This window comes from Takifugu flavidus, chromosome 14, assembly GCF_003711565.1.
Source record: "Takifugu flavidus isolate HTHZ2018 chromosome 14, ASM371156v2, whole genome shotgun sequence".
NCBI lineage: Eukaryota > Metazoa > Chordata > Actinopteri > Tetraodontiformes > Tetraodontidae > Takifugu > Takifugu flavidus.
The window spans coordinates 13,652,032-13,672,079 of record NC_079533.1 but is presented as its reverse complement, the minus strand read 5'-3'; the positions used below and the strand labels follow the sequence as shown (position 1 = coordinate 13,672,079).

The following is a 20,048-nucleotide window of genomic DNA, read 5'->3' as shown; positions in this document are numbered from 1 at the left end:
GCGCCTTCGCTTTTGCCGCTGGAATTCCAGGATTTACATTAAAGAGTCATGTTGCGTTGGTTCGGCCTCCGGGCAAACACACGTGATGTTATGCTGATGTTCATCATTAGATGATCGCACCGGGGCCTCCGTGTTTAGGCAGCGCCTGGCGATGCTGCTGATGACTGACCCTCGGTCTTGTTTCAGGTGGCGTCTCTCTGGGCATCAATGCAAACGGCGAGCGGCTCAAACACTGGTTCGACTGCCTCAAAAACAAGGACAAGAAAATTGAGCGCTGGCACACGCTGACCAATGAATTACCCGGTTCATTAAATGACTGAAGAGCCCGCTGTACCCCCGCCCCCAACACACACACATACACACACACTCCTCCCCCGTGCACCAGGTAGGACTGCCTTAATTTTACTGCCCCTCCCCCCACTCTGCCACCATCATCTCCTCTGGATTTGTCAACCACAGTGACCCTTGACCCCCTTCAGACATTCTCTCATCTCAACCACTCACGTCTATTTTCGTGGTTAACGGGGTTGGAAAGGTTGTTTTTTACACCTCATTATTCTGATCCTGAGTATAAATAGGTCCCAAAAAGGAGATAAAGGAGAGGAGAATCTGTCAGGATGTAGCAAAAATCCGAATACTGCGTGTCCTCAAATAGAAATTCTCAGGTTTGAAACGAAGATCAACAGAGATGTTGACGTGGACATCGTCAGCATCTCTAACAAATTGGATCGAAGTTTTTTTCACACCTTTTAATTCTAGAATTTTTAATCTTTACTAGAATTTTACACATTAATCTAATGTCAACAGGCAGATTTTCCAGCAGAATAAACATTTCTGACTAAAAAACAACAATACAAAGCCCGGGTCCCAATCGCAAGAACACTTAATCTACAACAAAACTCAGTCTTCTCCTCATTTTGGGATATTGGTGCTTTTAATGCCTCAAAAGCTACCAGACGTATTTTTAATTTATCTTTTTTGAGGTGAGCCAGAGATCATCTGACAGTCCCCTTTGGCTCAAGCACTTAAGGCCTCCAAAAAATTAATAATAATAAAAATAATAAAGCATCTTTTTTAAGGTGCTTTTCAGGCGACTCAAGGTCACCAACCAAAGGATAGAGTGAAAAGGGTGAAAGGCGGGAACGTGACGCCAAATACAGCAGACCAGGACCGGTTGGAATAGATGCTTTTTAGGCCGGATATAAATGTAGAGATTAGAGTCCAGCCAGCAGACGTGGGGTGGGAGCAGAACTCCAGAGTCAGGGAGGAGGAGGTCTAAGAGGAGACCAACTGAGGATGATCTTAGGGAGCAGGAGGGTCAATTTAATGACTTGGAACCTACCAGAGATGTTCTCAGGGTCCTGGAGGTGAGGAGAAGATGGAATTACAGATTACCATTACTCCTTTCCTGGTCCCAAAACATGGAATCTGACTGTGAGGCGAGTGGAGATTTGTGCTTTCAGGTTTGAAATGAAGGGAGGAGAAAGAAGGGGGGGGTTGAGAGCAGTATAGTGAAGGAGAAGCTGAACTGGCTGTTTGAAGAGCTCAGCGGGGAGGATGGAGGATGGATGGAATCTGAGGACGGTCCTGTAACAACCTGAGGATTCCTACTCTGGGCTGGAGCAGCTGCCAGAATCACTGCAGAGATCCTTGTCACGTTTATCTAAATTAGTCTCAACAGCCGATCCTTCAGGGGCCGCTTGAATGAAGCCGGAGGTGAATCGTGGCTCCAAGGTCAAAGTTTTATTTTTGTAGTTCATAGTGTTCAACTTCCTGTGGTCTAAATGATATTTATACCCAATGATTTAAAGCCCTCCACACTGAAGACTAAAGTCCTTCAAACAGCCGCGCATGCGCCACCAAACTCAGTCAGTAGGTCGCTGGGTTGAGGGTGGCTCCGCATCATTGAGTGTGTGATTATCTAGGAGGGGCCAGAGTAGGGCAAAGCTTTAAAACACTTCTTGCCCACCTGATGGTTCATTCCAGCTTAAGTGGTGGTGCCGAAGGAGAGCCTGACTGGGCAGCTCTGTGGACTGGGCAGCTCTGTTGACTGGATAGCTCTGTTGTGTGCACAGCTTTTTGTTTACATTCCTACAGAAAAAAGAACACATATAAATGAAAACTCACTGACAGCATTTCAACTGTATAGTGGCTGAATATGTTCCTGCCTGTCCAAAGGGCCAAATTAAAAGAAAGGAGAAAAAAAAAAGTTTACGTTTAGTATAAAATGATAATAACGATAATAACAAACGCATGTATTGTTTACAACAGCCTGTTCAAGTTTGCTGCTGCAAGAGCAAAGATACTTTTGCTGAAATCAAAGCCGTGAAACCTGAATTTACTTGGATGGGCCGGCTTGAAAAGGGCAGAATTTTTATTCTCATAAATGTGGCTGTATATTACTGTTGGTGTATTGTTTCTTTATGTTTGTTGGGGTTTTTTTTTGGTATGCAGCTCCAGAATGTAACACGTTCAACCCCTTTTATTAACATTTATTAGAGGAATGTGCAGATAAATTCTCTGTATCGCTAACATTCTTCCCCTGGCAAATTTAAGATTGAGATATTAAATTCATATTGCCGATTTATACATCATGTTATTCTTATTTATGCATCCTATCAATGTTTTATGTTCCGAGCGCGTCGGGATTTTTCTGTGATTTTTGTGTTGTGGCGCCATCATTCTTGTAAATTATCACTGTGCAACGGTGAGGCGGTGGTCCCTGCACCACGTGGAGGAAGCGTTTCTGACCTGTTATTCCTGCTATTATCTCCCATCTCTGCGTTATCTCCATCCCCCATCAGACCAACATGTGACTGTGACCAAGGAGGTGATGCCTTCAAAGCCGGCAGAGGGAGAGTTTTGAGCATCGCGTTCAAACGTGGTTGGCGTTTCCTCCCCACCCCCCAGTGAAACCCCCTCTGATGAATATGTAACGAACACAACCTACAAGATGTGATTTTGATTTTGTATCTGTCTGCCTTTGTATGCAAGCTCAGTATAATGGAAAAAAAGGAAAAAGAATCCTGCATGCATTTGTTCTTGGTTTTGTCATGAGATGACTTTGCCTAATGTTTGATACTGTTTTCTGTATTGAAAAAGAAAAAAATACACGACTGTGGATGCTCTAAAATTATGCTATAAGTCTTTCTTCTGGACAGCATTTTGTATCTTTGAACACAATTGCATTGCCTGTTTGGCTGCTGTTATTGACTCTCCAGAGGTGTGACTTGATGTGAATTCAGATTTCCTTTGTTGTTTCGTTTCCTTTCTAATACTCAGGCACTTGACTGCATCATTCTGGTTTGTTGAATGTATGACTGTAAATGCATTATCTCTAATTATAATTTAGTACTATGCCAAACTGCCAATTCGGTGTCTTCTTTTTTCTTATTTCGGTTTTGCGTAGTTGTTTGCAAAATTGGAATTTGAGGATTTCCTTAAGTAGGTTTGTGCTGGTGCCCAGTGAGGTCAAGATGGTTAAAAGGTTACAACAAAAAATATTAATTCATGTCACAGCAAAAGAAATTCACATTAGAATAAGATAGAATGAATGAAGCAGCGTATTTCTTTATGCCATACAAAATAAAAGCCATAAAGTTTATGGCTTTTATGGCATTTGAACAGACTCTTTTAGCACTTCATTTAATATTAGACAAAATGTGCTTAAAATATTTTTATTTTTATTAAAACTGATTCCAACTGTGATTATTACCAGTAAAACAATTATAATTCGTAAAAGATTCGTATGATTGCAGATAACGAGGAGCTTAACGCGAAGGCTTAAATTATTGTTACTGATGCCAATAAAATATGCGGAATTACGCGTTTAAATGGCGCGTGCAAAAAGACCTCAATCACGTGTCACTCCTCGCGCTCTTAATTAAACCAATCAAAGATGGCGGAGAAGAGTCCAAATGTTTCGGGTCGTAGGTCATGGTAATAGTTCTAGACTGGACTCAAACTACAACCCCACCATGTCTAAAAGCAACAACTGAAGCTAACCTGGATGCTAATTATCAAATAATCTGCCATAGATAAACGCAAAAGACGACCTGTTAAGGGTAGGAGCCGATCAAATTCATCCCGAATAAAGTTGGTTTAAAATGGTTTGGTGCCTAAGTGAAACCTGTCAGGAGAGAAGAACAGAGAGTCAGATTTAAACTGATTGTTTTGTTCATATAGTCTCGTTTATATTTTATCTGTAATTCGGATTTGAGATATACCGTATTTACATTAAATTAAACTAAAGCGCCCCCTCTTGTTCGTATTTTGCACTGCAAGCCATTCAGTTCAATCGATTCCCGGAAAGATTCGGTTTAAGTCAGAATTTTATCACTTCAAGCTTTGGCTGAAGTCTGTTCTGGTAAAATTTCAATCAAGACCTGAAAATCTGGTTAAATGTGTAATCAACATGTATCCACTCTTTATTTATATTTCATATTCATATTACTTTATTTCAGCTGATGATATAACAGGTTTACATTTATCCCGAAGAATGTGTTTGGACAGATTACTGGTGTTTTTACTGGCGGGTGGAGGCAGAGTTGAGACCTGCCAACAGTCCAGTTGTTCTCAGGATTTTTGATCTGGGTCACGGGGAAGAGATTATAGCTCCGAGACCCCTGTCCTCCGGTGTTTCCGAGCCTTACTGGTCGGTGGGGGGGGGAGCATTCAAGCTTCAATTAGCTCTTACACTCATGAAACTCGATTTAATGATGAAAATATTGCACACAGACATGAGTCAAACACGTGCCCCCCTCTACGACAAATACTGTATATCTGATTATATCATTTCTGGAGATGATCAGATTATACAGACGCAGTCCGAAAGGTTTCTCTCATCATATTTCAATACCTTGACGCTGATCTTTTGTTCTGACAGGTTGTCATGGTAACCGCTGTTGCGTGTCCCCGGATGGATTCCTATTTTGGTTCATATTTACATGTTTGACCTCTGTTGGCCACCTTCTGTCACTATAGGGTAGATGTTTATAGTTGTTGATGCACGTTTCTTCCCGGAGTTAGTGCTGACTTTGATAGATATGTTGTTTACACAGAGCAGGGAAATATTTTACAGATATTATTCTTGCATGGCAGTGAATTCCAGGACCTGCTCTGTAACGAGCTACTTATTACCAGACCTGCCGTTGTTTGGCCATCCTTTACACCGCTGTGAGGAATGTTTGGTCTGAGAGGAGGCAGAATAGTTTAAATCTTTACTCTGGAGTGAGAGAAGATCCAAAGTTAAGCAATTTACTACCAGCTAAAGCAGAATATAAAATGCTATTGACCTATAAATCCTTTCCCTGCACTTGTTTCAATTTTCTTTTTATTAACTGGAATAAATCTGGTGCAATAAAAGGCATATCAAAGAAATACACTTCTAATACAATACACTTCATGTTACACATAAAAGTAAATGGATATGTTTGGGATTTGCCTTCCAGCAGTAGGTTTATTGATCTGAGCTGTTCTGTTTAGGAATGTCCAGGTGGCCACTTATTCAGTCACTTTCAAATATATCTGGAAAAATATCAATGTTTCTATAAACTTAGGAAATGTAAAAACTGTGTTTTTTTTCTTTCTTTCCTTCTTTCTTAAACTGCTAAAAGAGAAGTGGCCTTGCTCATATTCATAGAAACAAGTCCTTGGTATCAAATTTTCAACTGTCTTCTCTAAAAAAAAGTCTATGCTAACTTTGGCACTGTTGATTCAGAAGGAACAAAGGACTCATCCATAAAAACATAATTTTCCTTCCATGACGTCGGGGCTATGACGTCGGTGCCTCGTTCATAAAGCCGCGAAGACTGCATTTCCCAAGATGCCGCGCGAGCCTGCAGACCCGCCTTCTTCGTTTGAATGGCAGGTTGTTTGTTTCAGTCCGACCAGCTGCCAAGTGTTTCAGTCGTAGAGCAAACATGGGGATCACGGTCCTCTGCTCTCCATTTAACAGGTCTGACAAGCTAACGGGAGTGTTTGACAACCAGACTTCCGGTTTCGCTTAGACGCAAACACAATTTTGATTTAAGGGTATAAATAATTTCCTTATGAGATTTTCTGCTTTAGTCATATTTGTTGAAGAAAATAAATCATATTCTGAGACACTTCAAATCTATATAAGCTTCCACACCAATAAAAGCAAAGTGTAATTGTTGCAGAATCGCACGAATCGTCGTTACCCTAAATTGAATCAGCTGCTTGCTAATCTCAGATACTAGAATAAACAGCTAATATCTGATAGCTTTACTGTAGCTTCATAAAAATGTTTAACATCACTGTTTCTGAATCTAATTATTCTGTTTATGATTGCTGATATTCTGCTTAATTTAAGAAAGTACGACGAATGACCGTAAACATTAGCATGTTGGGGAAAATGCTAATTTTATCAGCCCCGGTCGCCAAAGCTGTGAATCATTTGTGTCTGATCTTATTTTGAAACGCTCGTACCGGAAGTTCGCTGGCTATCCGTCGCAGCTATGACAGCTATTTTTTTACCTCTTCGTTTTCTTTATTCCACCCTGCCTCGCTCTTTCTTTCTCTATTCAAACGCCTTAGCCTGCTGTAAATGTGTATTTATTTATTTATGCATCTTATTTGAAAGTGTTTAGCTTTGTTTGCGCATTAGTTGTTCCTCAAATGAGAAGACGTAAAAGATGGAGCTTCATATTTTAGAGCACAGCTTGAAAGTGGCGAGTATAGAGAAAGAGGGGATCCAGATTTGCACTCACGGATTAATAAAACTCGCCTTTTTGGCCTCTAAAACAAGGTGCGTAATAACTTTTACCACATCAAATGTGCATTAGCGTCTTTTCATCGTTTGCCTTTGTTGTTCGAAGCTGTCAGTGCTGACTCTGTTGTTGACACTGAATCAAACTGGTGCAGGTGGGATTGATGGACGCGGCCAGTTCACTCAAAATGCACCTGTGACCATTTGTGCTCCGGTTCCTTCCTGCAGCTGCATTAAATGCAGCTTCCTGCAGTTTCCAGGCCTATCCTCGGTCTGTAGTGTCATTTTGTGTGTGTGTGTGTGTGTGTGTGTGTGTGTGTGTGTGTGTGTGTGTGTGTGTGTGTGTGTGTGTGTGTGTGTGTGTGTGTGTTGCTCACATTACACTGGCAAAGTGAGGACATTTTGACTAGTTCCTACAACTTCAACAATGGCTTATATTCCGATTTGGTTCTAAAGTTGGGTTTAGGTCACAGTTGTGGATCAGAGGATGGATTATATCTATGGAAGGCCTGATGAAGACCTACAAATGCATGTTCTTAGTAAGGGAAATGAGAACATGTTTGTACCCAGCTGGGCCCAGCAGCAGAGCTGGGTCACCAGAACACGGTGTGCCTTTTTAAATTTGATATTTAATGTTTGGACCAGCAGTTCAAACTGAATAATAATTCCTCTGGATATAAAGTAAAAAAGCTCAAATTTGTAGAGCAAAGAAGATATTCGAGACACTCTGTCCAGAGGAAAAAGTGGTGTTAAGTTGATTCAAGAGTTTGTTCACATTGCATTCTGAGCACCGAAGGGAGGCGATTCAAGTGGAAATGTTGATTTCAGTGTGCTAAAAGATTCATAATAGAGATAGGACCCTTTCCAAAGGGGGTCAAAGGTTCTCAGACTCCAGAAACCAAGCCAGATCTTTCAGTTCTGAGTTTAAAGATCGAAAGAGTCTTCGAAAAAAGGTCAGAAAAAGTTCCCTGTTCTTCCATTGTTGGCTGCCCAGTTTGTTAAGTAAAACAACAGCCGGTGCAGTTATTTTAAGTGGATGTTAATCATGGGATGTTTGCTCGCATTAACTCAGCAGTCAGATTATGGCTAATTCTCTCTGGAACCTTTTCAATCCATCAAGAGTTAAATGTATATTTGCTGCATTCTTCCATAACAAAAGCTGGGGTTCCATTCTTCAAAGGAGTCCTCAGGTTCTATTTGATTTCCTCCCTCTTGTGTCGGTGGGAGACAGTTGGGATTGAGGCGAAGTTCCCCTCCGTTCCAAAGATTCTGAGGTCAGCGTCTGAACTCTGAGGGGGAAGGTGGGGGGGGTTCAGTCCTCCTGTAACACGAGCTCTGATATCTGATGACGGTTCACGTTGGCTGAATCCCAACACTGGCATCCTGGGATAAGTCACCTGACCTCAGTTGTTTAGCAAACAATATTCCAGACGGTTATTTTATATTTATTTTCAAATATCTAGGGCGACTACTCTAATTACATCAGTCATCATAACTCAGAGAACAGTTTAGGTCGACGGTCAACTGGAGAGAGAGAGGAGCAGGTTTGATTCCAGGAGGAAGCGTTGCCTCTTTTCCTGTCGTCGTCCTTCTGTTTTTCTCACCTTCCAGTCAGACTGGAGGTGTGAGCGCTCCCTTCTCCTCGCAGGAGTGTTTGTGTCTGCGGGCGCCGCATCCTTCTTCACATTCTCCACCTAAGTGGAGCTGTGGCGTGTTTTTGTTTGGTTGATTCAATAATTGAGGCGTGCGCGTGCATTTTTGCGTAATGGCGCGTAACCATGGCCACGCAGCCTCAAAACGCTGCTCTCGAACAAGGGTCGGACTGAGAAACCTGCAGAAGTGTGAATGGAAACAGGAAATGCGCAACAAACCCATCTTCAATCTGCCGGTGTTGTTTTTGTTTTTGTTTCTGCTTTCACTTCCTGGCTCCACTGTTGGATCTCTCTTTCTTTCAGATGCAAGTTTTTCAGTCTGACAGAGACTCCAGAGGACTACACCATCATCGTGGACGCGGAGGGCTTTAAAGGTGGGCCTCTGCTCGCCTCAGCTTCTTTACAGTCACCGTGGCAACCGATCAGATTGTGTAATCTCTGGTTCCCTCCGGCGCCCATGTTTGAGCACACTTTGTCGTTATGGTTTGTGGTTGGCTGATTGAGTGAATCCATGTCATTACACACACTTTTCCAGGGTGACCTTCCTTAGTTGCCGTGGAGACAGCAGGCTCTATTGCGTAACCTGGTGCAGGTATTTTCTACTGGTGACTGGTTCTGTTGTCTAGCACAAACAACTGAGCAACGTTTTCTGATCTTTCTACGTGAATTAAACACTTCACGTGCAGCTTTTCAGGATCCATCGTTACAGCTGATTAAGCATTGAGATTAAGATGATTAAGTAAACAAACGACTGGATCAGATTACATCCTCTATAATCGCCTCTGATAAGTAGCTGAGCTACACTTTAAGGTCTGGTTCACAAGATTGGTCCAGATTGGTCTGCGTGTCTACGTAAAGGGGACCAACTGAAAACAAATGTTTCAGCTTCCTGTTTTTCTGATTTTTCTTTCCCAAACCGAAACTTGTCCCGCACGTGTCTCTCGTTCGTTTAGAGCTGCCTCAGTCGGAGCACATCAGCGTGGCCGATGCCACGTGGTTGGCCCTGAACGTGGTGTCAGGCGGCGGCAACGCCTCCAACTCGCAGCCCATCGGAGTCACCAAAATCGCGAAATCGGTCATCGCACCGCTGGCCGACCACAACATCTCCGTGTTCATGCTGTCCACATATCAGACCGACTACATCCTGGTGAGTCACCGGGCTCGATTCTGAATTTGAGCCCATCCTGTGATTAGAGACATTTTAGCCAAGACTTTGTTTCACATCCGAATGAAAAAACTCAGGTTTCATTAGAATGGAATAAAATAAAATCCAGAGTTAAGAGGTGTTCGATGATGTCACGAACCAAAGGAATCTTGTTTTTTATTATCACATAGTTTGAGACATGAAAAAGCAATAACGTCCATCTTCCGCGGACTTCCTGTGACTTTGGAATCAATCCCCTTTGGCCGCAGGGCGAGTTTCTTCCATTTTTGCTGCCTTTTATTTGCTGGAGAAAAAGCAAAACTCGGGGCCTGCTGAGCCGCATGTTTATGAAGGTGGAAGAAAGAGAAAGGGCCTGAATGTTGATAAATCTGCTTCATGAAGAGGATCAGCCCCTCAGCCTCTTGCTGGTATTTCAGATATCCATCGGGCTCATCTCCTACAATCCCGAGGTTTCATTTATTAGATAAAAAAGAGGAAAAACCTGCTGCGTCTCCCACCCATCGCCCACATTCCCCCCTCATCTCACACTGTGTCGGATCATATAACCGAATCTGCGAGCGCACCAGCAGTCAGAGCAGCTTAAGATGTGTGTTTTTCACTGTTACATAAAGCAGCCGAACCTGACTCGAATGGTGAACGGACTCATTTCGGTGGAAGGATACGTGCGTCTGACCCAGTCAAAGGCGCCGCAGCCTCCCAGCAGCTTTATTCTGTCCTGTTGATCGTTCACCACATCCTGACAGGACCAGAAAAAAAGAGCAGTCGCCCTAAAATGCCGACATGATGAATTTCAAAGTCACCTCTGAAGCCGAAATACCTGGAACGTCACGTGACATCTTAAAGGTCAGAGCGCCGGAGTACGTCCATGTAAACGGGTGTTTCTCTTCTTTCTGTGCTGCAGGTCCGAGAGCGCGACCTGCCCATGGTCATGCACACCCTGTCTTCCGAGTTCACGCTGCTCCGGGTGGTGAACGGAGAGGCGGTCTCCGCTCACAGCCTGGGGGTCACGAATGGCTTTGTGAAGCCCAAGCTGGGTGAGCGTCAACCGCCGCTGTTGAATCTGCTTTGAGATGCTGTGACAGGTTACAGGGGAACAGTTTCACACCAGCCCCCTTTAAATGGCAAAAGCTTCAAAAGGAAAAGGTGTTTATGTGGCAGCAGGAGCCGTTTCTGAGACCTTTTCCATTATTTATAAAGTCTTTCTTGTAATAATGACAACAATGTTTGGATCATCTTATGTTGTCTTTCTCTTTTCTTTTTTAGTACCGCGTCCTGTCATCCACCCTTTATCCAGTCCCAGTAACATGTTCTGTGTGACCAGTTTGGACCCGGACACGCTCCCGTCTGTGGCCACTCTGCTCATGGACGTCATGTTTTACTCCGGAGGGTGAGATTTTCTAGTTCTGCTCCGAGTTTCGTGAGCTTTAGGAAGAAGGGTTGATGAGACGGATGCTCGGAATGATCGGCCTCCTGCAGCCGAGGCCCTGTTTTCCTTCCTGAATGATTCCAGACAGGTTGTCCTTCGGGATGGACAGGCCGGGACCGTAATGTTGCTAACAGTTAGAACTGCACAGTGAAGTTTAAACATCCAACTGGAGGAACAAGACAGAAAGCACACAAAACTTTAATATTCAAACCGATACCAGTAAAACACTGGTGTCATCGTCCCTGAAGGATGTTTGAAAAGTATGTTTTTTTAAGGATCTGCGTTGGCTCAGTGTAGCTAAAGTGATTTTTGTCTGCATACTTTTCAAATGATCTAAAAGTTTCAGATGATAGTCTTGGGTAGATTCCTTTGTTAGTCCCTGGTTTTCACACACACAGTGTCGTATACACATGAGCAGCAATATCAGTTGACACTAATTACTAAAATGGCTTCAGTTTCTTGACCAAAAGTGGGATCAATAAACAAAAATGATCCTGAATTTACAGCCACCCGCCACCAGAGGGCAACCTCAACATCTTGGCTTCCTGACATCCGTGTTTGATTAAATGATACGGGAAAAACATTGTTATGATCTATTTTAATCGTAAGGATCTCAAACACATAATCATAAAAAACAAAGGCTGAAATCTTCCCTTGTGTTGTTGATTAGACACTTAATTTTCCCCAACTGATGCTCATTCAGTTTTCTTTCCGCTCCAGGTCAAAGGAAGGCGGAGCAACAAGTGAAGACTCCACCCACATCCGCTTCTTCTCCTTCTCCTTGATTGAGGGCTACATCTCTCTGGTCATGGATGAACAGACGGCTCAAAGGTGGGCGTCGTGAAGCAAATGCCAAAGTCATTCTGGAAGACGGTGAAGCCGAGATGCTCAGAATTCCAACGGTTCATTCTGAGTGCACAGCTAACGTCAGCTCAGGGGCTAATTAGCCTCACAGCTCATTGAGTTTTAAAACTTCAAAAGGAAATCAGAAGCCAAATTCTTTAGTTAGTCTAACAGATATTGGAGGACGATGCAGCTGCATTTATTATCACAGGTTAATGTTTTGGTCGGACTTTACAGGCTATATAAGGAACTTTGTTCTTTTTTTAGGTTTCCAAACAACGTCCTCTTCACCAGCGCTTCTGGCGAGCTTTGGAAGATGGTTCGTATCGGAGGGCAACCGTTAGGATTCGGTGAGTTCGATTTGGGCTCTGACTTGCTGCATTTCCTCCCTTCGATGAAGAAAACGTGCTGATCCTCGGTGCTCCGTGTTTTTGCTGCAGATGAATGCGGCATCGTGGCTCAGATATCAGAACCGCTGGCGACTGCCGACATTCCCGCTTACTACATTAGTACCTTCAAGTTCGACCACGCCCTGGTGAGACGCAAACCTGAGCGTTCACATATCATAACATATCATAACGCTGCGGCACTTTACATCGCTGTAGTATCAACCCTGCAACAATTCGTTCAAAGTCAAACAGCTCATGTTTACTTCGGGTCATCTGGTAAATATAAACGTAAAGAATGACTGAATGAAAGAAGCTTAACACTTTATTCATTTTTACCAGCTGGTTTTCCGACATCGAAGCATCTGAATGTTAACGCGTGCATTGAAAAATGTCAGAAATGTTTGTCGCCTTCAGCAGGATGAGACCTTCCAGGTGGATTTCTGCCGTCATGTGACTGGCCAGAGTCACATGACTGGAGGCAGCTGTGGTAGAAGAGGAGGAGGTTTGAACGATGACCATCGCGCTCCTCCTCGAGATGAAGATGTTCAGTCCTGATGAGCTGGAGCTCCTGTAGAGGCACCATTGTGGTGCATTGGCCTGATGTTCTAAAGGGCTCTGCAGACACGTGTCCTCTCACCAGCGCGCCTGTGTGCACTCGGTCCACCAACACAAACACGAGGTGTTCAGAGGAGATCTAGCTCATCAGGACTGACTCAGAGGATCATCATCATCCTTAGCTGGAGGAGGAGGATGACACAGATGGTTGCAGTTTCACCAACATCAGCCTCTTCTACCACAGCTGTGAGGTCCTGCGTGGTCCTGACAGGTCACATGACCCTCCAGGTCCTTCCTCTCAGTACAGCAACACCTCCTGTTGACTCTGAATCACCACCGAGGCCGCTGACTCCTTCCGACGGCGTTTTCTTTTTCTTTTTCCAGGTTCCGGAAGAAAACATCCAAAGTGTGATCGAAGCCCTGCGGACCAAGAGCACGGCGCACTGAAAAGAAAAACATTAGTCATTTTCTTCAAACGCTTGTGTCCAGGAAGTGCCGAGAGCTCGCGAGTGAACTGGCGTTACACATGGGTGGTGTGAAGGCGTGGGCGGAGTCTGAAGCTGTATTGGGGGGGAGGGGTTACATTTACACTCGCCCCTCCCTCTTGGCCCCAGGGGCCTCTGAGACCACCTTGAGTAGTTTAGTTTGCCAAACTGAATCTTTTCCTGTCTAAAGCTGCTTCCCGGCCCCTCCCCCAGCCCTCCTGGGCACCCTACTGTATTAGTTACAGATTCTTCTGATGGAAGGGTGATGAATGTAAAAACAGATGTATCCAAACACGCTCTCCATCGTTGCTTTTGATTTCCACAGGTCATTTTTCAGTGCCAACACATTTTTTTTAATGCCTCAACTGATGCCTTCAAATTCTCCCAACTGAAGGAGACGCGGAGACATTTGTGGCCCCGTTTGTTACAGAGCGGTCTTTGAAGCCGTGTTGTCACCACGGAAACCTCCAGAATGATATATTTAATTCTGATAGCGTATGAATGGACGGATAGTTTCAACTAGAGACATGAGACATTTAAAGACATCAGCCCATTTTGAGCTTTAAAAAAGTCAGATTTGTTGCTTAAAATTCTGAACTAGTTTAAGTGATTTAGAAGAAAATACTGGGAAAATTCAAATAGATATTTTTTTCTATGCAACGGATTCAGTCCATTTCTAGCAGGACATTTTTGTAGGCCTCAACTAATTCATTTAGGTTATTAACAGATGTTGACTTGTAACAAAGGGCCATTACAATGAGATTAACGACTCGATCCAGAAAGGTCAGCTGACCCAAGTAAAAGCAAATGATAGTTCACGCACTGAATGAATTCTGAAGGACTTAGAACATCTCTCAGTATTGCCTGTTGATATTTCTGACAACACTACTCTGAAGTTTGAGATAACGTAATATTCCCACTGTGAGCAACAACGGAAAATGTATCCTTTTACAGGGAAAATCTGCTTCTGTGGTGCTTTTAAACCGAGTTAGATAAACATCACACTGATTATCTTTAGATTTGAAGCCGAGGTTCTGGCTGCCACAGACTCCATCAGCAATCTTTTACAATCCAATTATTTTTAGTCAAAATTCCAAATCAGTGCAGTCAAAAGTGCTTCATTTCCACAAGGTGTTCGGAATTCACTGTTCCAAGTGTTTTGGTTTTCTTAAACACCGACTCCTGATTCTGCTTGAACTCCCGTCACTCCGGTAACGAAGCCGCTGTTGCTCACAGCGTGAACCCATGGAACCTGCAATAGATATAAAGACTGAGCCACTTTGATGATGTACGAGAAAAGCGACTGATGCTAACGATAAGCTGCGGTTGACGCAGGGCTGGAAGGTTCCCTGTCCGTGCCCTGTTGGAACTGCCCCCTCCCGGCCCCGCTCTGCACTTTAACGCAGGTTATCGCCCCCACAGACCTGCTGTACTGATGTGAAACAGGGAGGATATTTTACTTCATTTATCCAGAATTCTCTTCTAACAACCAGCTTCTTCTTCTTCTACTCTCACGTTCATAGAAACTCATTTATCAGTGTTAAAAGTGACATTTTTGTCCTCTTTTCAAAGAAAAGAGCTTTGAGCTTCTCATGTTGAAAGTTAAAATGAATAAAGCTTTTTGGGGCTTTCTGATTTTTTTTTCAGTTTGTGTCATTTTTACAGTTTTATTTCCAGGTGACTGTTCTCTCACTACTTTGCTCCCAGTATGAACTTTGATCAATAAAGTTATCAAATTCAAATCATCGATGTTTGTATAATCAAATTGTTTATAGTATTATGACACTTGGCTCCAGGTTTTAAACATTCCTGTGATGAGGATCTGAACACCTGCATCTTCCAGGACATCAGAAAATTGTAATAAGTGAAGGCGACGTCCTCAAATGCCTTTTTTTAGTTGGCGAGACAGAGTCTCAATTACCAAGTTATGGCCAGGAGGTGGTGGGGTGCTGCTGGCTCAGACTGCTAGAGCACTGGCCCCAGAACCAGAGGGTTGCTGGTTCAAGCCCCAGTGCACACAGGTGCCCCAGCAGCAGGGGGAGGCACCAAGAGCAATGCAGCAGCAACACAACAAAAATACTGACACTCATAGTGTAGAACCTGAGGGGAGCATCTGAACCTCATGATGGATAAACATCCACCCATCATTGGAACACCCAAATCAGCCCCTGGCCTGACCTGAGTCAAAGGCTTAATGACATTTACACACATCTGAAATGTTGAGGTTTCCAACAGTGAATCATCTAACCATCCTAAGATCCCTCCACTGCCACAGCAATGCAGGACAGACAATGGCATAATAATGAAAAGAATTAAACAGGCTGATCTGTATTTGTGCACATTTTAAAGGCAGAACAGGTCCACAACAGAGCAGCGAGGATGCTTTTCACCTCCACAGCTGCCAGATAATCTGCTTTTGTGATTTGTTGATGTCTTATTTAACAGGAAAGAGGCCAGCATGTTCCAAAGGATCAAAGAAAACCTCCAAAAACCAGACAATTCCACAGAATTATCCCTCTGAAAGCAGCTTATGTGGTTGAAACCATCCAAAATCAACCTGGGACATACCTGTGAAACCACTTTAATGACTTCTCCTCACTCCCCAGGAAGGGATGAAAATTCTGCACTTTTAAATAGATTTTTAAATAGCTTTCTTTTGTAAACAGACTGAAAAATACAAAAATGAGAATCCTCTTTTTTTTAAAACTGTTCATTTCAGCTCCATTGGGACGCTTGAGTCAAAAGTTCTGCACTCGTGTTGACGTCACCACGGAGCGGAGGAGGAGGTCCGAGTCCTGCAGAGACCAGATGGCTTTGAGCCCCCATCCCGGGGCCCCTGCAGCTCAGCAGGGGTCAGTGCATAAACATCCAACCTCACAGAAGAGACTTCACCAGCGCCACCATGTGGTCAACACCGCAGGCTACGTCCACCACTTGCCCGGGAACTGTCACCTGGTGGATGAAAGAGGAATTGCATTTAGATAAAAATAAATGAGAATACCAGTTTTACTGTTAACAGGAAGCGTGTGTTGCTTATTTAGAGCAAACGGCTTCAGCGCAGACCGATGTTCGGCTGGCACTAATCGCTGTGCTCTCACCCTCCACGGGAAGTACTGGTCATCTCTCTTCCCGATGCCCAAACAGCCTCGAATGTTCTTCCCCCAAACGAAAAGCTCACCACGATCTGAAAAGTAAAGCGTCAAAATAGAGCTGGAAGCCAAACCTGCAGAGCCTCAAATAAGAGCGAAGCACACAACTAACACGACTAACCCCCAAAACAGGATCTGCTGAAGGTTGGTTAAAGAGCTTCTCACCTGTCACTGCGGCGAAATGGTTGAGTCCACACCTGATTCTGGTGACGGCAACTGAGGGATTGAACTCCGACCGTCCGAAGAGCGTGGACGGAATCATCTCTGGGGTCGCTGATTCTGACAGTTTAGGGCCTTTTCCAAGAATCCCGTATCCCCAAACAAACACTTCTCCTTTATCTGACACAGAAAGACAGTTGCTTTTTAATTTCAGATGCTAAAATTCGTGCCAGACTGCATGAGTCGAAGCCCTTTAACACAAAGAAGAAAAATAACTGATGCGCAATGCCCCGTGTGGCCACATGTGGAACTACAGGGAAATGGCATCATTTCCTACATTGATAGACCAGGAAATTTTCGATAAAGTTCAATCTTCACTTAAATTTCTCAGGCCTGGACTTGTGATATTCATCTTTCCCTCATGATGTGTTGGAGTACAAGAGAACACATATAGAGATGTTAAAGCCAGACTGACCGTTCAGAATGGCCACTTGTGTTCCACCACACGCTGCCTGAACGACCTTCCCACAGCTGTTCAGAGGAAGAAGTCGAGGCGAGCTGATCTGAAATGATCAGTAAATTCCAAAGGTTTAATGCTGTGATCCACTAATCTGCTCAGAGCAACAAATGTGGTTACTTCATCTTCAGGAAAAATATTTCATCTTTACTTTACAGCTATTGTTTTTTTAAAACCAATCTCCACAGTCCCCGCCTCCTCCACGCCAGCTCGTCTCACCTGTGTTGCCTCGGTAACAGATGCCAGCTGCAGGTATTCAGAGTTTCCCCATCCAAAGAGCTCCCCGTCTGCAGACACAGCCAGGCTGCAGTCTCCATAGGTGGTGATCTGCTGAACCTTAACACCAGCCAAATCTCCACCCACCTCCACTGGTGTGCAGCTCACGCTGTGATGGCCGAGCCCTGAAAGAGCAGAGCCATGACGCCAAATACGTCTCCAGAGGAAGAAAATAGCCCATAAATGTGTGGAACGCTCCCTGTGAGTGGTTCCCTCTCCATACAAACATAAAATACAGCTCTGGCTATATGACATAAAAGGCTAAACTAAATACATCACTTCTACTCTGTTGGAAATGTGACTTAAATCGAATTAAGTCTGACCTGTTTGTTGACGCATAATTCTTTAAATGTAAAAACTTGGGACAGAGAAAACATGAGGGAATCTCCCACTTGTTATTTAAAGGCAGAAAGAGACTAAAATCGACGCGTTAATGCACGGAAAACATGCCGGCAGGCGTGAGGTACTGACCCGTCTGTCCGTCTGCCCCCCATCCACACGCAAAAACTTTCCCCGACTCGGTGAGGAAGAGGCTGTGGTCCTGTCCACACGCCACCTTAAATGGGAGTCGGCATTGATCACGTCAGGTGTCAAACCCACGTCCAGCAACTCCACGATGATAAGATGGGTTTGATCTGTCGTTTACCTGGACGACTCCACAGTCGAATCCGTCGATCCTGTGAATGACGTGGCTGCCGCTGAGAAACAGGAGGGAGAAATGATAATCTGCCATCCGAGAACATCAACATCTCTCTCCCAACCTGGGAAGGGAATAAGCTCCACCAATATGATGTCAGGATGGATTCAGGAGTTCCCAGTAAAAAAAAGCAAACCCGTCCTCAGAAAAAGAGTTAAATAATGAACTGTTTCATTTTAAAAATCTGACTCTAATGAACCAACATAACTAAAATATAAAAACATTTCACTGAAAAATACAGCAAAGGTCAAATCCTTCTGAAATATTTACCTGTAGACTTCATCTTCAACGATTGGTCTTCCGCACTGTCCATACGAATTGTTGCCCATGCTGAAAACTTACAAAAGATGGGTTTTTTAATATATAAAAAATGGTGCTTATTTGTGACATTTCAAAGATTAAAAGTGAAATCAGGATTAAATGCAAAATTGTACATTTGTGACGCTCTGTTGAATGAAAAAAATCTGAACATCTGCACATAAAAAAAAAAATCAATGAATCCTTTGACCAAAATAAGGTCCTGTCTATTATTGGGATTCATTAATACAAATACATTCAACACAAACTAGACATGAGCCATTTTATAGACGAAACAAAATTAACAAGTACCAGATAACACAGGGCCAATTGAACAGAATCGCCGTGCACTTAAAGAACACAACAATTTGAAAAACGTGGGCCTGGATTCAGCTGCACTCAAGTCTCACCTCCCTCGTGGTCCGTGAGGACCAGCGAATGAGCTCGGCCACAAGACACCTGAAGGACCCGGGTCTGCTGTGGCTCCACCAGAGGAAGGGCCACCGGGGAGGGTTCCAGTACATACTCGTAACTCTGAACTGCACAGACATGGTGAGCAGTCTGATATCAACATCCCTTCATTATCACGCTGCGCTGAGACAATGCTGTAGAGCGTATAGAAAATTTCATTTAGTTTAAAATTAAATGCATTCTTACGGCGGCTGTGCTGTGTCCGCTGGAAGCCCAGCTGAGAGTCTTTGTTGAGACCCATTCCCCACAGTTTGATCACATCTTTGGTGCGGGAGGCGATCAGCGTGAACCCATAACCACAGGCAGCAGAAGAAATCTACCACGGACACAAACCCGACAGAAAGTTTCACTATAAGCAGATCCTGAGGGTGTATTTTGAAACATGACCTCACCTGTTCGGCCGTGTCCAGTCTGTAGGGAGTCAGCTGGTATTTTCGGGGGTTTTTCCTGCCGCTGTCAGGAACCACAAAGCTGGGGATTCCTAGAGCTCCAGTGAAGCTGAAGCCCCACACAAACACTTTGTGGTTGGTCTTTTTGTGTTTGCCAACATACTGAAAAACTGGCCCGGTATCGTCTCTCTCCCAAGGTGTGGAAGACCTCCTGAGAGTTGTGTAACTGCACACATGAAGGGCTGAGCTGGACTGTCGAGTGCAATTCAGCAGACTGGCAACAACCATCCTGTTGGCCGACACAAAACAGATTAGGTACTTTAATATGGAGATAGAAATACCTCAACTGCTTAAGATAAACTAACTGGACGTGCTGAATTTTTCATCAGTCATGATCATGACCCTTCCTGGGGGGGACTATAGCATAGGGTCAATGAATGATTTGGATTAAATACATAACCGTCAACTAAAGTTACATTATTTAGCTTTGATCACATCCAGCTGAAAGGCGAAACTTAAGTAAGAGCAGAAATTATATACGACACTCCATCTCCATCGTGTCCTAAAAACATTTAAGCGTAAACAATTCAGGTAAAATTTCACCTCATGTTGTTGAGGTATTTTGAAATTAATCGTATGACGTTGTTGGAATACTTCTATATCCCGTTAATATAAAATTCTAAAATAAACCTATATATAATAAGCTATTTTGGCCACAAACTCATGTCAATGGCATCTCTGCGAATTTGTTTGTGATTTAACCAGGAAGCGGAAACTCGTGTTGCTTTTCTTCTTCTACGTTTTATCACGACTTTAGTTGTGCGTTTCGCCACCATCTGGACCGGAGG

The 20,048-nt window shown here is 43.7% G+C and overlaps 3 protein-coding genes across 6 annotated transcripts in view; 2 read left to right on the top strand and 1 right to left on the bottom strand.

Annotated features, from left to right (window-relative positions):
• doc2b (double C2-like domains, beta) overlaps nucleotides 1-3,371 on the top strand; it is a 53,420-nt gene extending 50,049 nt beyond the window's left edge. For 2 of the 4 annotated variants that reach the window (XM_057055230.1, XM_057055229.1), the window contains one exon: nucleotides 2,805-3,371. In XM_057055230.1, coding sequence (XP_056911210.1) covers nucleotides 2,805-2,816 — 12 coding nt within the window. In that variant the 3' untranslated portion in view covers nucleotides 2,817-3,371. Of the gene's footprint in view, nucleotides 1-186 lie in introns of all 4 variants that reach the window. The other 2 variants (XM_057055227.1, XM_057055228.1) reach the window with 1 other exon arrangement.
• Nucleotides 3,372-6,466: 3,095 nt separating this feature from the next.
• On the top strand, nucleotides 6,467-14,880 carry castor2 (cytosolic arginine sensor for mTORC1 subunit 2). The gene is made up of 9 exons (XM_057054309.1): nucleotides 6,467-6,769; nucleotides 8,686-8,756; nucleotides 9,336-9,529; nucleotides 10,449-10,581; nucleotides 10,811-10,934; nucleotides 11,694-11,804; nucleotides 12,084-12,166; nucleotides 12,257-12,351; nucleotides 13,145-14,880. Exons 1-9 carry the CDS (start codon nucleotides 6,657-6,659, stop codon nucleotides 13,205-13,207), a joined length of 987 nt encoding a protein of 328 aa, XP_056910289.1. The 5' UTR covers nucleotides 6,467-6,656; the 3' UTR covers nucleotides 13,208-14,880.
• Nucleotides 14,881-15,810: 930 nt separating this feature from the next.
• rcc1l (RCC1 like) lies at nucleotides 15,811-19,979 on the bottom strand. The gene is made up of 12 exons (XM_057054308.1): nucleotides 19,804-19,979; nucleotides 19,204-19,489; nucleotides 18,998-19,127; nucleotides 18,751-18,879; nucleotides 18,314-18,380; nucleotides 17,993-18,044; nucleotides 17,818-17,902; nucleotides 17,290-17,471; nucleotides 17,029-17,116; nucleotides 16,560-16,733; nucleotides 16,344-16,429; nucleotides 15,811-16,197 (listed from the first exon to the last, which is right to left on the bottom strand). Exons 1-12 carry the CDS (start codon nucleotides 19,806-19,808, stop codon nucleotides 16,120-16,122), a joined length of 1,362 nt encoding a protein of 453 aa, XP_056910288.1. The 5' UTR covers nucleotides 19,809-19,979; the 3' UTR covers nucleotides 15,811-16,119.
• Nucleotides 19,980-20,048: the final 69 nt, after the last annotated feature.

Coding starts and splice junctions, on each gene's coding strand:
- castor2 (XM_057054309.1), top strand. CDS start 6,657: ATGGAGCTTCATATTTTAGAGCACAGCTTGAAAGTGGCGAGTATAGAG. Junction 9,530..10,448: donor ATCAGACCGACTACATCCTG/GTGAGTCACCGG, acceptor TCTGTGCTGCAG/GTCCGAGAGCGCGACCTGCC. Junction 12,352..13,144: donor TCAAGTTCGACCACGCCCTG/GTGAGACGCAAA, acceptor TTCTTTTTCCAG/GTTCCGGAAGAAAACATCCA.
- rcc1l (XM_057054308.1), bottom strand. Junction 18,045..18,313: donor GTTGAAGATGAAGTCTACAG/GTAAATATTTCA, acceptor CCTGTTTCTCAG/CGGCAGCCACGTCATTCACA. Junction 17,117..17,289: donor CTGTTACCGAGGCAACACAG/GTGAGACGAGCT, acceptor TGATCATTTCAG/ATCAGCTCGCCTCGACTTCT.